Source organism: Erithacus rubecula, assembly GCF_903797595.1.
Source record: "Erithacus rubecula genome assembly, chromosome: 13".
Taxonomy (NCBI): domain Eukaryota; kingdom Metazoa; phylum Chordata; class Aves; order Passeriformes; family Muscicapidae; genus Erithacus; species Erithacus rubecula.
In genome coordinates, this window is record NC_136665.1 from 11,985,084 (window position 1) to 12,003,545 (window position 18,462).

At 40.4% G+C, this 18,462-nt stretch overlaps 1 protein-coding gene across 2 annotated transcripts in view; it reads right to left on the reverse strand.

Moving 5' to 3' along the window:
• ARIH2 (ariadne RBR E3 ubiquitin protein ligase 2) overlaps positions 1-18,462 on the reverse strand; it is a 33,224-nt gene that overhangs the window by 14,525 nt on the left and 237 nt on the right. Inside the window, exons 2-4 of one of the 2 annotated variants that reach the window (XM_079317128.1) lie at positions 14,477-14,826; positions 1,904-1,971; positions 169-232 (exon numbers count right to left, since the gene is read on the reverse strand). In XM_079317128.1, coding sequence (XP_079173254.1) covers positions 169-232; positions 1,904-1,971; positions 14,477-14,725 — 381 coding nt within the window. In that variant the 5' untranslated portion in view covers positions 14,726-14,826. The remainder of the gene's footprint in view (positions 1-168; positions 233-1,903; positions 1,972-14,476; positions 14,827-18,462) is intronic. The other variant, XM_079317129.1, reaches the window with a different exon arrangement.

An 18,462-nucleotide genomic window follows, 5' to 3' on the forward strand; every position in this document is an offset into this window, starting at 1 on the left:
TTGAATGCATTCTCATTTCAGAAGTAAACCCAGCAATGAATCAGGGTGTCAGACCTGGGTTTGCAAAGGGTTAACATTGTACAGAGTGTGCCATTAGTAATGCAATCCCCCATCAGGGGGGTCAGAGGTGTCTGCCAAGGGAGCAGAAGGGATAGTTCACATACTTACATGTTTGGATGAGGTGGGCTGAACTCGAGCTTCTACTAGCAACTGGGCAGCATTAGATTTGTGCCTGAAAAGGCAATTGAAGAATGATCAAATCAAGTTTTGAATACATTTTGCATCGTTAAATTGAATCTTCTTGCCTGAATAAACAGTTTCTCTGTGCAAAAGTAGGGTAGGTTTCAACAAGGAAAGTGGAAATGTCTCCTGTGTAAAGCTCCTTCATATAGAGAGATAAGCTCCCATCAACAAAACTTTGTGAGAGTTTATTCAGAACCAGAAATACTACCTCTCCTGGTAATGGATTAACATTTCCCTTACATATCTTGATGAATATCTTTCTACAACTATCTTCCTCTCCTGAAAAATTATTTTTAAGCTAAGATTTTCCATCCACACTCCTAGAGTAGTCCTAAGCCACTGCCCACAATAACACAGCAGTGAGGCTCCAGACTGTCTCCTATTGCTCTGTAAAATTAAGCTGTCCTGGTTAAGTCTCACTGTATCTCCAGACTATGGTCTAGTTAGGTAATTACTGTGTGACAGACTGACTCCCTTTCAGCATGTGAAGCTGTCTATCAGCAGCCATAGAATTAAACACACTTTGCTGTTTGTGATTTCCTTTGTGGACAAATGTTTATATCTCACTGAATTCAGAAACAGTCACTGTTGTGGCCTTGCTGTAAGTCCTCCTTCCTCACCAGCACTTCTTAGCTGTCTTAGTGAACTTTCTTTTGACAATGTCATTTTGTCCCAAGAGAGAAGTTTGAGGACTAGATCAACTGGAGAACAATTCGAAAATTCATTACTTTAGTAAACTCTTCCCCAAATTTCCTTTTTTTTAAGTCTCATCAGGATCACCCTAAACTGCTATGCAGTAATCTCACCCTCCTTGAATCCCAGAGACAAGCATTCACAGGATACAGGGTAACCAAGGAGACAACAGCATCCATACACAGGATGCATTTTCCATACATTCTCTGGATAAAGTTGCTGGCTACAGGGCCAAAAATGTCTGGGCAGAATGAGTCAATCTGATATGCTCTCTATTTTCAGACAATGTTCAGTTCTGAGCCAGTGTTCTGTGGAGGGGCTGCCAGCCAGCAGTGTCTCCCAATGCACTTCCCGCACACGTCTGGGCCGAGCCTGAACCCTCTTTTTGAAATTGGTTGGAGGGTTTTGTTACAGTGACACTGGCCAAACAAGGGAGCTGTAGTGCTCAGTTCTCTCATCTTCTCCTGCTCTCCAAATGCTGGCCAACTTGGGAAAAAAATCATCACTTAACATCAAAAGGAACAACTTCAAACTACAAACTTCAGTGTGAATGTACTACTAAAGACTACATCAGTATAGGGTCAGCGCTTCTTTATGATTTCTGGCTCCTATGTTCAAGGCAGAACATATGTTATCTTTATGTCTATTAAATAAATATAGATGTAGCATTCTCAATCTGTTATCTCAAAATTTAAGATAAATCTATCTAGAGGGCTCTTAGCACAACAATAATTCCAAAACAAAGACATTTATCACTACTACCCTCTCCTTGATTAAAAATTTCTTACAGGCAGTGCGGCCTCAACAAATCAGTAGTTTTCCTCTGCTCCCTAAAATGGACTGCATGTCCTGCTTCCAGGTCCAAAGACACTTGCCAAAAAAAATGCACCTATGGGCCCCTGAGCATTTCTGCAAAGTTAGGGGGGAAAGCACTCAGCACAAATGAGATAAGACTATTTGCACTTACCTTTCCAAAATCTCTGAGATTTGCCAGTGGAAACTAACTAATACTAGCTTTGCAACGGCATGTGATACCTAGGTAGAAAATAAAAGAAAAAAAAAAGATCAAACTTTGCACATTTTGAAGCTACACCTATGCTTAGGAGTATGATTTTCATATTAAAAAATGTACAATATCCTAGTGATAATCAATTCACATTAAATTGCTAGACATGATGCTCACAGTACATCTGCAATACAAAAGCTGGAATGAAGTACGGGTGTACCAAAAACTAACTTTGTTACAATAGCACAGAGAGGAAGGAATCAAGAATGCAGTGGATTAGCTTAACTGCTCATGGAAAGCCCACATCCAATCCTGATTGTCATCACCACTCCAGAGGGCCAGATTAGACTGTGATCAGGGTCCTCACTAAATGCGCAAAGCAGGAACTCCAGGGCAGAAGATACCACTTCCTGAGGTGGAGAAGCTATAGGCTGCAAATGCAGGCAAACTGGGACAACAAAGGGTATGGGGAAAATACAAAACATTTTGCCAGCCCTTCACTGTAGAGAAGAAAGTTGCATGCTGGAGTGGAGAGGAAGATAGAGAACTACTGTGACAGGGCCTGTTTCTGTGCAGTTGCTTGCATTACGTGGACTCTTGGCAAACAGTAGCACAATCCGTGCTAGTCTGAGCACCATCAGAGTACTGCAACATGACATTTAAAGTCATGCTACAAGGGTACAAGTAAACAAGTCCTCCTTCATTTTATGTATTGGTTTATTTCAGAAGAAAACAGCCTTCTCTGCTTGCACAAAGACTCCTTTCCTCTAAGACAACAGACATCTGCTGAGCTGATAGACCTTCACCCTGCTTCTCAAGCCTTTCAGGTCCTAGAGTTCAAACAAAGCAAGTGTCCTTCAAACAACAGACCTTTTCCAGAGGAATTCAGAGGGCTGACAATGGCTGTCTCCTCACTGCTATCTGTGCTAGGAAGCACTTAGGCAAGTTCAGTGTCGGCACACTCTGCATTCAAACACCCTCTGACACTAAAGGGCTCTGCCTCCTGTACTCCAAGATGAGCTATCACCAAGGCATCTCTCAACTTTGCTCACAGAAATAAGTCCTTCAGTTCTAGCTGCAGGAAGAGTTGTTTTATTTCTCCTAGAGAAGCTGTCAGCCCCAATCATTGGCTGAAATACCATAGGCTTCTTGAACCCTGCTACAGGTGAATCACAGGATGTGATGTAGTACAGTCAGCACAATCCTGGAAGGAAAAACAGGGAATGGTCACTCCTACAAAAACAGTCAAGCTCTGCACACCCAGAAGCATCATATTCATTACTCTTCTAAGTCAACCCTGCTGAAGAGGGGCAGTTTCACAACACAACTGACCTACTGCTGCCACATGATATTGCCCTGGTCCTGCACTGGCATTTTTCAGTGCTGGACGGTTCAGTGAGTGAATTAAACCAGGGCAACACCAAGACACAAAGCAGATGTGGTGTTTAATTGACTCTTACCCATCACCACATTCTGATGTGCCCATTTTGCTGGCTACTAAGAAATCCCACTAATAAAACACCAATTTGCAATATACAAATAACCTTTTTTTCCTAGGAGAATCAAAGCATTAGCTCATGCTGTGCAAGATCTGGCATGTCACCTTCCTCAACTTTATCAGCAATGTGATGTGACCCTCTGCAAACAAAGGCTGCCAGGCAGCATTGCCCTCCCTCCAGCACAGAAGCCTGTGATTAGATGCAGCACACAGGGCTGCTGCTGCCAACACACAAGTCTGCATGGATGAAGTGACACTGCCAGCCTGGGATGCGTTGTTATCTTAAGCCCCCAGCCTGGCAGACCCAGACAGACACCTCTGACTTGTTTGTACAAGGAAAACATCTGCATTTGTGTCTGTAAAACAAACAAGCACCAGGAATGTGGTCTCTACAAGACTGGCTTCCTACAAATGCAAACCACATGCTAATGAATCATTCTTAAGCAGTAATGAAACTATTTCTCAGTAGCAGTAAGGAAGAACTGACAGAAGAAAACAAACTGCTGGACTTAAATGGGAAGTTGATTTGTAACATAGGAAAATGAGTATTTTTCTGTCGGATTTTCAGAGCCTGAGGTATAGCATTTGTTGCAGCATCACGACTTCATCGAGTTACTCGTTCCCTGAGGAGGAGTCAAGTACATTCAAGGCTGAATATGTACAGAAAGAGAAAGACAAATACCAATAGACATTTCTGAAATCTAACAAACTAACCTAACACAATCAAATGCTATTGAGCCAAATTATGTGTCAGGGAAAATGTGGAATTAAAGCTCCAAAAGGATGCCAGACTAACAGATCAAGAAGAACAACAAATCTTCTGTGACTATTCCCATTTAACTCCAACTACAAGCATCAACTGGATCAGCTGTAGTGCTAGTTTCAGTGCTTTCATCATAAAAGCACACAAGAATATAAAACCCATAAATTTTCAATTCATAAGGCCTGATCCATGATATTAAACCACTTTCATAAAAGCCCTGAAGCAGAAAAATTTTTAATACTACCTGATTGGAGCGCATGTGATCTTGTAAAACAGAAGTCCCAGAGTCAGACAGCTGCAGCAACACATGCACAGTCTCCTTGGCACAGAAGTACCAGTTATTACAGATTAAAGATAGGTAATATTCAAACTGTAAGAAAAAGGGATGGGAGAGGAGGAAACAACTGATGATGGTGGGGCTGTGCCTGCTGAGTGGAGTCTCACCACATGCTGTATCCTGCTCACCAGCAGCAAGGCTAGGAATTCAGAAGACTAATGTAAATACCATCAGGGGCCAACACTACTGAGGAGATTCCAGAAAACAAGCATGAGAAGAAAAACAAATGTTTAACAAAAGCCTGCTTCTATTGATTAGCAGCACTCCCCAGCCTCTCTTCAATGACTGAACACTCACAATGACTGAATGATTGTACCAAGTCAGCCAGTTCTTCCACAATAACACCCCAGAACAGTTGAAGTATTTCTTTGTAAGCTGGAGCAAAAACATGCTGAACACAGAAAAATACCATTGCAATCAGAAGTTTGGTCCATGTGCACATAATTAATTGTCTTACAGTACTGAAGAAGCAACATGCAGAAGCTGATACTGCTGGCATACTATCCAATGAAGCATTTCCAGAGTTTCATCCAATGAAGTATCTCAAACTTGTAAAACACTTCAAAAAGAGCACTGATTCAGTCTCCTATCAGACACTGGGTGCCACAAGATCTCAAGAACAGTAATATTTTGTCTCAGACACAAAATACATTAAAAAAATTATGCCTCTGATAAATTGTCTGCTTTGTTTAAATTTTCTTATTCTCACTTCAGAATCCTAAGGACCAAAAAAGGCAGTAACACAGCCCACTTGGTGTCTTGTTGGCAGCAGCTTCTTTCAGTGAAATACTTCTACAGACCCCAGTGCAAAGGGGAATGCATATTCTGTATGTTGCATTATATCAGTATTTGACTGCAACCCATTAATTATGCCAGTGCTTCTACATAGCCTGACTTTTCTTTAAATTTATTAAAGTTTAGAAGCTGTAAGCAATAGTCATGCTATTTTTTTTTTCTTTTCCTCATTCTCATTTCTGTGCCACCACCTTAAAACCTTAATATCCAAGATCAGATCAGTCCAAATCAGAACCTGGAATATTTCTGACTGAAGACCAGACTTCTTTCTCCATGATGTAGCAGCAAAGCTGAATAGACAATTTGCCATTGCCAGCTTTATTTTAAAACAGGAACTTTATTATCTCCAAAGCCTCTTCCAAACTTCCATCACTATAATTCTGAGTTATGGAGTGCTGCTGATTGCCAGGAATGGGCACCAAATGTTGATCAATGCACTGGAAAAGGGACACAGCACCTATGCACAAAGCAAGGGTGCCAAGAAGCAGCTGCTCTGCATAAGAAAAAGATTCTACAGGAGCTGTAAAAAAGTCTGAAGATTTTACATAATGCTGAACAAAAACAGATTCTGAAAGTGGAACAAAAATAGTAATGCCTCTGCATCAAACACAAATCTATGCATTTTCTGAAAGAGAGCACAGTAATTTTTTTTCATTATTATTTGCATTTCCATTTATCTCCTAGGTTCCTTAGTCTCCAAGATAAGCAAAATTCTCACACTTCTGAAGTGTGAAATAGAGTCTGGCACTCTTTAGGACAAGACAATATCAACAGAATTTGAAAAGAATCCCTGCAGGTACCTTGCTGTGTTCAGAGGGCTCTAAAACAATTGTCTCAACTTGCTTCCTTAGATGAGCCAAGGTGTCTGGAGAGGTGATGTTAAATCTATTTACAGTTGAGAATCTTTTCAACCATGCCACCTCGACAATTGCTAATTCAGACAGAAATGTTTCCTAAAAAACACCATCTTTTGTCGAGTTTATATCCAACTAAATTGCTCAAGCATATTTATATCACATGCATATCTCACGAGTTCATTTCACTTTTCTCAAAGGGAAGGCCTATATTTTAGAAGTGCATTTCAATGCTCATTTTTGCAGATATATTGTATCAGGAATTTAAAACAATGATCATCACATGATTCTCAAAAAGATTCAATTCAGAATGAGTTGGAGATGATAGGGTCTGCTTGGAGCTGATATCCCACGGCTTTGCACTAAGCTGACAATTCCTGTTAGATCAGGATTGCATTGAAATGTCTGCCCAAGAAGAACACAAATCTGGCATAAAGAAATGTAGCTTCCATTTCATTTTCACTAATCAAAGGTTTTTATACAAATAGATTTAAGCAAATAGGATTAATCTTGAGAAGCATTTGTTTCGACCCACAAATAGTTTTTGTTAGTTCTACAATGAAAGGATGAACTTCAAAAGATACTAGTTTGTGTGTTACATCCAAACTTCCAAAAACACACTAAAATTCTTTAAAACAGGAAAGGCACACAGAGCAAAAGCCTCTAAATTGTTTCTGCTGGTGAGAAACTATGGCAAAATAGAGACTGAGCTGAGCTGGCAGTAACACCTTTGAAAGAAACCATAATTTGTACTGAGTAATTTTACTGAAGAAAAAATCCCTTCAGACATGCTTTACTGCAGTATGCTGAGGTAAGGAAAGCGACCCACAAATGGAAAAAAAAATATTTTATACTTGTTTTGCTTGTAGAAAGTAGATCTGACTCCCTTCATGTCCCATTGGAAAAATTATGTGACTGCCCTGTTTTTACTGGAGGGTTTCTCAGAAAACTGCAGAAGTATCAAGAATTAAGAAAGGGCAACCCTAAGATTTTTTTTTGGACTACACTGTCCTTTGATCTATCTCTTGGAAGCAGACTTCCCATAAGTAATCCTAGTAAAAAGCTCAAGAGGTTTCAGGGGCTTGAGATATGATTCACATCACCTGCCACAAACACCCCAAGTGTTCAGACTCGTGAAGCAAAATCTTTCATATCTATTACAGGTTTCTGAGCATAAGAAGATTGTTTTCAAAATGGAACTCAAATTAATTTCATCTAACAGGAAAACCAGACAGTCTTACAACAAAATCACATATACTGCATTTATTTTTTCTTGTGTTCAGTCAAATTAAAATAAAAAAGTGAGAGAAAGCTCTCCATCTTTAGCTTTCATGCAGAGATTATGATTTCTCTGACATTTCAGGCCCTCTCCTCATTACAGACTGCAGGCTGAAGCAGGTAAGAAATGCCATTTAAGAGACTGTAGCTGCACTCTCAACACCATGGAAAGGTTTTGTCAAACAGGACTACATAAGCTCTGCTTCATCACAGGGTTTTAATCTGTACCCCATCACTCACCTTCTGGCATGCAGAGACCTGGTGTCAGTCTGCAAGATTAGAAGCATATTTAGGAGGCAGACTGCAGTTTGGGAATGACAAATACTGCTGGTGTTACACCATGGTTGTGAAGCTGTCAGACATAACCTAGTTGGCCATATACTGAAGAAAGGGGATCTGGGGTTAAATTCTGGCTCTTTCCCCACATTCACACATTGCTTTAATCCATCCACTCTCCTACACAAGGACAGCAACAATTTCAGCTGCAGCTGCCAACAAACAGGATCAGTAGGACTCAGCTAGGAAATCTCAACATACGTATTTCTCAAGCTGTTAGCTATTCTTCCTGAGGAAATTCAGAAATAAATATTAAGAGAACAGAAACATTTAAGCAAGCTGGTATGCCAGAAGGCATTATTACAAAACAGCCATGAGATCCCTTCTTTGAAAAAGATTTAGAGCGAAAGAAATGCAGCAAGAAAGCTGTAAGGCAGCACACAGATATGATTGGCATGAGACTTCCCAGCTGTCCTCCCTGCAGTTATTCTTTCCAAAGCAACACAGTGTGAGAACACCGGGGCCCAGCACATGCTGCACTGTGCTCCCTGGATGCTGCAACACCCACCAACACACCCCACTGCACAGCCCCAGCAAAACACAGGAAGAGTGGACAATCCCTTCTGGTTGACAGAGAGGATGATTCAGAAGGTGCACAGGGAAGAAGGGAAGGTCTGGTAATAACCTGAACCCACACAATTGAGACCAGCAGGTAAGAACACTGGGCGGCCAACACAAACTGGGAGCACTGGTGTGGGCACACAGCCACAGTGGAGCAGGGCTTAGGTAACTTTGCAATGAGTAATCCCTGCTCAGTCCCAAATAACACAGTCCTTCACTCAACAACACCAACTCTAAGGGCATTTTACTTTTGTTATACAAAGATGAAGAAGAGGAACATCTGCTTTGCACAACGTTCCACAGTGCACAACACAGCTTGTTCCTGCTTCACCATCCTTAATAGGCACAGCACAAATCTGGCAAAGTGTTCAGCTGCTTCATGCTGCTCCTGTGATCATGATGTCCAGCTGTAAGTTTGCAACATGGAACAGTTACAGAGGTTGTTTTGGCATTTTTATTGACTTGTGTCTTGCCTCTACCTCCCACCAAGATCACACTCATCAACAGCTGCGAACAGATTTTTTTGCTCACTGCAGAGTCATACTGACTGTAAGACACACTAAAGGTGTGAATCACAAAGAAATGTGTGGGCTATAATCACCCTCCACATTTGTGGCTCATTTTTCCAGTCAAATTGAGAAATTCAGCAGTCCTGGGCAATAAGCAACAAAATTGTTTTCTCTCCTCAAATGACTCCGGGAAGGTGTCACAACACAACACACAACCTGTTGCAAGGTCTGGGCTCTCCAGCCAGCTCATATTCTGCTGACCAGAAGGCTACAAAAACTTAATACATTTTTTAAAAACTAAGAGTTTTATGAGCCCAACAAAACACACTGAAGACAGTTACACTGAAGTTAGACACACTCATGTCCTCTTGATACTACTGAAGTACAGGTATTGTGAATGTGTAGGCAAAAATGCAACTTCTTAATCCTCCTGTTCAGGGACAAAAGGCAGGTAAAGGACAAAGATATATCTCAAACACGAGTGCTCCTATAGGTTGCAGCATCAGACTGGGTGTCCCACATAATGTTGATTTGATGTTAAAAGTACAGATATAAACCTGCATGTCCTGACTAATCTAGGGGTTTAAGGGTACTTTGAAACAGTGTGTTATCTTGGCCAAACAGCACCACAGGGGTTCTGTGAAAAAGTCAAATTTGCCTATCAGGTTCTGCCATTTATAAAAAAATATATTTAAATATTTACTGCTCACTAATACATACTAATATTGGTGCTTATGTACTTTAACTTTGAAAAGAAATTTTTGAAATGCCCTTCTTGTATACATGCATTTTAATTCTTCAAGGGGCTTTAATCCTGAAGTACCCAGGCACAGTGAGGCTCGAATGCTGTCATTTTGCATTGCAGAAAGTTCCATGAAGTCGTTATGGCATTGAAAGCATGACACTGCAGCACTGCAGGTTGGTTCAGATAAGCAGCACCCCACAGCACGTTCTGGGCCATGGTTTGAAGAGCAGCACAGTGGGGCACACACAGACCTGGGTCCTGACATGTGTCTCATTACAGACACTTTGTGATTGCAGGGAACAGGCTCCTTCAGGAAGGGCTGCTCACATGGGCTGCCAGCCCCATGCACATGACCCTGGGTCTGCTGGAGATGGTATTTGCAGAGGAGCACTGCCAGCTCTCACCAAGCAGCTCTACAAACTAACTGCTCTGTGTCAGCGCAATTTGAGTGTGTGGAGCAGCCTCAGAGGGCTGTGTTTTCATGAGTAAATACTCATCTGGTTCCATGAAAAGATGCAACATCACTATGTTGAGCCAGAAGATATGAAAAACGGGTATATCTCTAAAAGATCAGTAGTGATAACATGGATTAACAGAATTATGTCATGATATCAAATACTTTTTACATCTACCAAGATTTACTCTTCAAGGGACAGAGCTAAAAAAACCCCCACATCACAAGCTGTAATTTCAGGAAGTACAGAAATAAGCTTTTTGCTCTCTGATAAATATTAGCAGATCACTCAAATTAGTGAAGTGAAAAGTATAAGTTCTTCAGTCTTACAAGTCCTTTGGTTTTAGTGGAAAGACGTCAGTACTGATTACCTGTAGAACACCATGACTATCTTCCCTTACTAGCTTGCATATGCAGAAAGATCACAGCTGATGACTGACAATCAGCTAACACCTAAAGTTAATGTAATTTTTTTTTCATATATTCTACTTGCAATTGTTTTATCTAGTGATTTATAACCAAAAAAAAAAAAAAAAAGTAACACTAGAAAAATGTACCTCATCACTGAAACAGAGAAACTGTTGCCAGTTATTTGAAACATTACAGATACTCCAGAAATGTATGGAGACCCTCAGCAGAGCCAGGAAGCACCATTAACAAACAAAAACAATATGACATCATCAGATACTCAATTGCTTGCCAGTGACAGGCTCAGCTTTGTTTGTACAACTGCTGAGTATCACACTGTTTGCATGTACTGATAAGCCACTCCAGGACCCACAATCGCTCCATGACAACTGACAGAGTTATCTCAAAAGCAAAGTTACTACTATACCGTTTTAACTCATTACTTTTGAAAGATACTGTATCTTATATCTATTTCTTAAAAAGAACTGTTGTGAATTCATTTGCTGGCCTGCAGGCAATACAGGCCACAATGATTTCAAGAGAATTGTCATTTGCAAGTGTTGACTGTGGTTTTAATTTAAAGAACTAAAAGTGACCTACTTTAATTTACAAGACTTTTGGTCAGAGAAGCACAGTTTTGGTTATTAATTCAAGATTTTCATCTGGTATATTTCAATAGAGATGGCCTGTCCTAATTTTAGTCAGGGTATTAATGGAACCTTCCTCAGATCTTGGTATTAACAGCACTAACCAAGGAGCAAAGATTTCCTTTTCTTTTCCTTGAAAACCAATGAACTCACAGTTCTTACTAAAACCAAAATTAAGGAGAAACTTTCAGAGTAACACTTTCTAAATCTCTCTATCTTCTGTATGGTTCTGGAATAACCACTAATGCAGTTGCAGGCCTGTCACATAGCACAGCTGGCTCAGTCTACTGCTGCCTTGCTTGCACTAATGTTTCTATTCAGATTTCTGCACCTGACAAAAAGCAAGCTGGAAAAATTTAAGGTAAAAGTTTCCTATATCAGTAAGAGATACAAGGACATGCATTTACCTACATGCAGGGTCTTATGCTTTTATCAGAGTTCAGATTTTAGCTGACTGTTGTTTCTAATTGGGGTAAACAAAACAAGCATTTTGTTGAAGAGTTTTTCTTCCTATGTTGCATGTGAACTTTGAAACATGTGCAGGGTGTTCACACCTAACCTTACATTAACCAGCCAGTGCAAGGTTTGCCCAGTTCAGTGCCTTCAGCAAGAATGAGAACATGGTCAGCTATAACTCATGGGGAATGCAAACAGTCCAAAGACCACCCTTTACCACAATGCTTCAAAATAAAATAGGAAATTAAGAATCAGTCTGAAATAGCTGAGCAAAACAGTTTGAAAAACAAACATTGAGAGTTATTAAGCAGAGCAAATGAAATACTATTTAAACTGTTATTAGCCACTAACAGCACAGATTGCAAATATGAAGATGTAAAGCTCTGAAATTCTGTTTCTCATCTTTAAAGTGTGTAGACAATATGTCACAAAGAAAAAAGCCACTCAATAAAAGTGATTGTGTCCCAGAGTTTAACCTTCAGAAAGTGAATCACCTAATGAGAACAGACAGTGGCAGAACATTTCAACACAGCTTTAAGCCCATTTTTTACCTTTTTTTTTTTTTTTTTTTTTTTTAATTTGCTTTAGGGAATTGTATTCATCTATTAATTTGTGATAGTGAATCACTCAGACACCAAATCATCCATTGGCTTCAACATTGTACCTCCAGAAGATAATTTTTAATTTACCTTCAACCTTCCCTGTTGGGGCAACCACTCTGCCTTAAATAGGAGCTAATGCTGAAAAAGCACCACATAATCAGTATCTATCACAAAATAGTAAAGGAGAGAAAGGAGTAAAGATGACATTGAAATTAACTAGATGCTCCAAAAGAACAATCACTATCCAAGGAAACCCAAGACATTGGGAAAGGTAGTTTTAAAAAGAAAAAACAGTTTTTACAGCTCAAACAAATTAATAGAAAAGAAGTTAATATAATTCTTTTAAAAGTCTACCCCTGTTTACTCATATCCATTAAGTCCACGGAAAATAATGATGATAAATAATTCAGCATGCTCCATTTCTTTCTTCTCCATGCTTGCTAATTCAAAACTAATTCTTTTTATTCCATTTTGTCTCAGAGAACTAACAAAATCACAATTTTCCTCGAGGAGGGGAGAGAGGGGAATGAAGACAGGGTTGTTTTAAGAATCATAAGCACTATGCCAAGAAACAAAAAGCAAATGCTGCAGATACACAAGAGATATCCAATAAAAGTGCAACTGAGGGACTATTGTTGCTGGAGAGAGTTAATGGGGCAACTCAAGGGCTAAAGCCTGAGTGTGTGGCTTGCAAGATCACATCCTTCCAAATTGCTGCTCAAATTTCATTTCATCTTCTTATGCACAAACCAAAGTGTGCAGAGCTTAATTTTAAAAGTAAACACGCAGGCATATTCTTGATATAAAAGAAATCTAGATTTTCTCTCCTTGGGTACTATTTGGGATGAGATTTGAGCTAGCAGGTTGGTATAGTCTGGGCAACTATAATATGTCTCAATGAGACCTTCAGAACTTCTGAAAATTTTAACACTGGAAGCCTGATTTTAAGGACTAAAAGTATTGTTTTCTGTAATTTAATTCAAGAGAACAATATGGCAGGGGTCACATTTTAGGAGGGTGTTCCATTTGAAGACAGTCAATAAAGCACAGAAAAGCTGTTCTAAATCTTAATTGCTAAGAACCAAAAGCAACTGGCAGCTGGATCAGAAGTGCTGACCAACTATTCTCATTTGTACTTTTCTGTTGCCTCCAGTTTCTGACAATCTGTAGGGAACTGCTGGCATTCAGAGCTCAGGATGCACATTTTGAAGTAATTACAGAGACAAATTTAAGAGCAACAAAAAGTAAAACTTCATTTTCTGAGGTGGCAAATGCTGGGAACAAACACAACAGATGGCAAAATCATTAAATTATGGGTGCCCTTTAAAGCCTGTTGTTTATGGTTCATAGTCCTCAGGCTTTATGGTTATACTCTTTTACAGGACATTGATGTGCAAATAAAGACCAAGAGATCCCTGTCATTTTTAAAATTAGATTTGATTCAGACAGAATGAATTGGAATCAAAACCTACCCAACACGTTTTTTTTACATGCTGCAGTCATCACCTGCCCTGCTTTCAGGGGCTGTTCCAGAGAAGAGCAAGCACTAGACCTGTTTGTTATAAAGTAGATGCAGCAGCAATTTCAACCCAGTGTCCACATCTAGAACTTAGAAAACTCTGCCTGCCTCCTCTTTTGACTGACACTATAACAATTTGTTACAAAAAGAGAAAGAAAATTTCACAAAAGTCTTATTGAACATAATATCACAGAGCTGATTCTGAGTGTGACTTTTCAGTGATTAAGTCCCACTTGCCCCAAGAGGTGGCAAGTCCACTGTACTTGAATTGCTGTCACTGCAACAGTACTGTTAATAACTGGCATGACAGCTGATCCCTCTTTGAAAGTCCAAGATTACTTTCTCAGAACCAACCAAGAAAAGTGGTTTTATTTGAATTACAGTGTTTTAGCATGTCTGCCTTTTTGTCAGTTATCTCCTCAAATGCAGATGTACGAAACTGCACCATTTATGGTTTGATCTGTTTCTTTTCTATATACCCTCTTTGCATTGTGATAATGCAGAGAGTTATAACTCAGGAATTTTAGTCATGAAGCTCAGCTCTGTAAAAAAAAAAGGATCAATATTCAGTAAGGAAGATTTTTCAGGCCCCAGTACGTAACAATTGCAAACCTTCGAGTCAGTTTTGAACACGGGACCTTCAATAATTCTCCTCCAACCCCCCCACACCAGCAATGTTGCCACAGCTTTCATTACAACTGTATTCTCAGCGTTTGCCTGTTCAACCACAGACTTGTCTTACACCTGTGTTAATGCAGAAACCTTTCCTCACCTTTAACGTGGCAGCCAAGCTGGCCATGTGTTCATTCAGAGTGCTCTCCGACTCCTTGTAAGTCAAGCAGGTGAACTGATATTCCTCTGGATCAAAGGCATCTGCTCCCTGCTGCTCCACGTCGTTAGCTACCCCATCATAATAATCCTCAATATCCCCAGGATCCTCATCCTCTTCCTCCTCCTCGCAATTAGGGTCATAATCCTCTTCATTGCTGTCAGAGCCCTGGCTGTTCATGTCCACGGACATCTTAATGCCCTGCCAAACACTGCAGACCAGGAAAGCAAGCGCAGCTTCTTTTTTTTCCTCCAAACTTTATCGTTCTTTTGATTTCATCTGAGCTCTGTCTCCTAAGGGAGGAAAAACAGTTTTTTCTGTGCCTAAGAAATTGTAAGAGGTGCCATATCAACAACAAATAGGTGATCAAACAGCTGGGAACAGACCAACCCAATGGCCCAGTAAAGAGGATTCTGCTGTTCATGTCCCTGGTTGGGATCCATTGTGACTCTCTTGCACCTCCAAAGCCAAGGCTGCTCTTACAGGACAGGTCCAAATCCTTGGAGATTGGATTATTACACTGCATCCTAGTCCCCAGTGCAGGCCCCATGACTTCTGACATTTGGAAACTGGCTGCATAACCTTCACTACACATCTTCATAAACATTAATTTATGACAAAGTTTTTTATCCAAAGCCTGAAATGCTGAAGAACAGCATCCCAGCATCCTATCTATTTAATCAACAGGAAAAACACAAACCTCTTACCTATGACCATAGCAGCTAGAAAGGCAACCTGTGATATCCTGTAGAACCTGTGATATTCTGTAGAAATCCATATTGCTTCAGAACCACAGACATGAAGTGGGACTTAGGAAAATAAGACCAGCAAACAGATCTCTCACATGCACACAATTTAACAATCATCAATACCATCTCAAAAGAAATTGTGAAACTAGTTCATCCCTTTAAATTGGTTCTACCGGATGTGATGTGGCTTGGACCTTACATCTGAAGAGTGAAATAAAATTATTATTTATTGCCTTCTCAATATATACTTATTACCTTTTGAATGTAGAAATTTATCCTCAGGTGTTAGCTGTTATTGAAGAAGAATCAGAACAGCTAATTTTTCTTTTTTTTTTTAAGATTCTCACTTGTTTTGGAAAATTCACACATCTGATGCTTATCTAAACTACAAATTTGCTTGTGTAACTGAACTGTATGAATTTGAGCTCTAAAAGATTCAGCAGTAAAGCATGAATCAACCTTTAATTATGGTCATCTCATATTTAGTTGCAAATTTCCATTTAACCAAATTATTTAGTTTAGAGAGAATACATTAAATACAGAAGAATTAGAATAATGCTGTAACCAAATTTTACATATAAAAACATATATTAAAATCAAAGCTCTATTTTTCACAAGCAGCATGTATTTGGTTCTTTAAATACATTCCCATTCTACACTACTATGTTGTCAGCTCTGCCACTCAACTATATTCCCTCAGTATTGCAATTTGTAGCTGCAGGGGAAATCATAATCAAGCTTTGATAATCCTGACTTTAGACTACAGGAAATCTCAACCACAAATTTTCATTATTTTTTCTCAACTCTTTTTTTTTCCTATTTCCAGCAACCTGACCAGGCAGCAAAGAATGACCAGCAAGAGATGTGATGTACAATTAATTTGAGGGGCTTCAGTGATTTCAGGAGATACAAACCTCCAGAGAGGCTGAAGATTACATTACCCCCTGAATTCTGGTCTTCATTCCTTTCATTTGCCCCTTGATTCCTTAGCTATCCACAGCACACATAGCACAGAAATGATTTATAGTACTGCTTTCCATAGTACTTCAGGGGAACAGACACACAGTCTCTCCATACTGGAAGGAGACAGATGTGAAATCTGATTTGGAAGACACAAGGCAAACCCTCATCCCTCCCTCTACCCTGCTTAGAGTCTGGGCTTAATCTGCATTGACACTGAGCTCTTGCATAAAAGAAGTAACAGATCTTTACCTGCTAAAACTTATGTTAAAAGAATGACTTAATTGAGTCTCTAACCCCAGTGTGCACTATCAGCCAGTGTGCAACAACTTTGTTCAGCCACCACAAAGCCTGAGCAAGTTTTACAGCCAAGGGAACTTCTCAAACTCATTCAGATCATTCCACACTCTAGAGAGAGAAAAATAACCATGAAAACACTGGGTCCTCTGCTATTCCAACACATAGCAAATCACATCCAAGCAGTGAGATGTTTGTAGACATCCAGGTAGAATAATGGGCCTGCCCAGTACCTCCCAATTACACACCAGTCACTGGGGAGGGGTCAGAGGAGTGCAGAGATGTCTCTGTGCCACCAGCACAGTTTTATGAGCAAGCAGAGGAACTGTTTGCACAGACAAATGGACATATGGATTTATCAAGCAGAAAACAGTCTGCAGGACTGGGTAACTCCTGTTCCAACATTCTAGGAAAGAACTCCCTTCCAGCATAACTGGCACAACACTGACACAAGTGAAACGAGAGGAAGGACAAGGCACATGCTCTGTGAACAAAGCAAAAGAGTGGACTTAGAAAACCAGGAAAAAAACTCACTCACCTATGCTCAGCCCAATCAAACTCTCTGAATACAAAGACAAGACAGAGCTACTACTTGATAGCATCAATTTTTAGAACAATAAATATGTTAATCTCAAAAGATAGGGTCAAAAGAGCAAGGATTATTTAGATTAAATAATGACCACAACTCCCAAGACCAAATTATAAATTTTTAAACCATACTTAGATCACTTTTCTACCCAAGGAAGAATTATCTCCTTCTTTACCACCTTTATACAAGATACTCCTGTATCTTCACTAATGCTGATACAATTTAGTCGCCTCTCTTGCCGGAACTCCTAAACACACCCACCCCTACCCTCGGCTGTCTATCACCTCCAACAGTGCCCTTTCCCTGACTCCTACTTTGCAACACAATTTTTAACAAGTCCTTCTGAAACAAAACGCCTTCCATTACTTTCATCACATTATGTGATCCCACCTTGTTCCTTGCCCCACTACATTGCTGTATTCTTATTTCTTGCCTACCCCTGTGGGATTCCTTTAATAACTCTTTTGGTGGAGACTCCTCCAATTGGAGAATGCTCCTCCTCTTTTCCTGTTGATATTTCACAACCATTTCATATGTTTTTTTCTTCTTTCACCTCTTTATTTATCTGAAACAGAGAAAGTGCAACTTAAATCTGCCTCCTGGACTCCTTATCCATGTAACCTTTAGACAGGCTAACACTCTCCCTTTTCCCTGGAACCATCCACAGTCTCAGCTCCATGTTGGCTATCAATGATAATTGCATCTTCATCTATGCCACTTAAACCCCTAATTTGTGGATCATTCCCAACTCCTCCTCACATATACAGCGCACACCTCGCCATTCCTTCTCTACTGTTTTTTAGGTATGGATTTTTCCATCCAAGACCGAGAAACCAGAATATGCCCTATCCTTTTCACCACAGATGACTCTGCAGGGACCTCCTTGCAGCCTATCACACTCCCTCGGGAACACACCTGCTTTCCTTCCTCTTGCCACTCTTGGTTCACACTATCACGGCTGCCTTGTCTTTCTTAACTCACCTAATTAATTTCATTCCTGCCCTTTTCAACCTATGGTCGCTTTTAACAAGTTGTTTTACGTATACCTACGTATTCCACGGCACCTCTGCGCTAGGGCAGAGCTGTACCCAGCGCATTTAAATGACCTCGGGTCCATTCTTTTGGAATGAGTGTGAGACCAGCTCCTGCGCTCGTCCCGCACAGCCAGAGCGCTGCGGGCGGGCGGGCAGCGCAGGAACACCGCGAGCGAGAACCGGGCGGGGAGAGCCCGGGGGGCGGCGGGGCGAGGAGGGGCCCCCGCACGGCCGCCTGGAGCCCGGGAGCTTCGGGCTGCGGCTTCTGCCGGGGTGAGCGCCGAGCTCAGCACCGGGCAC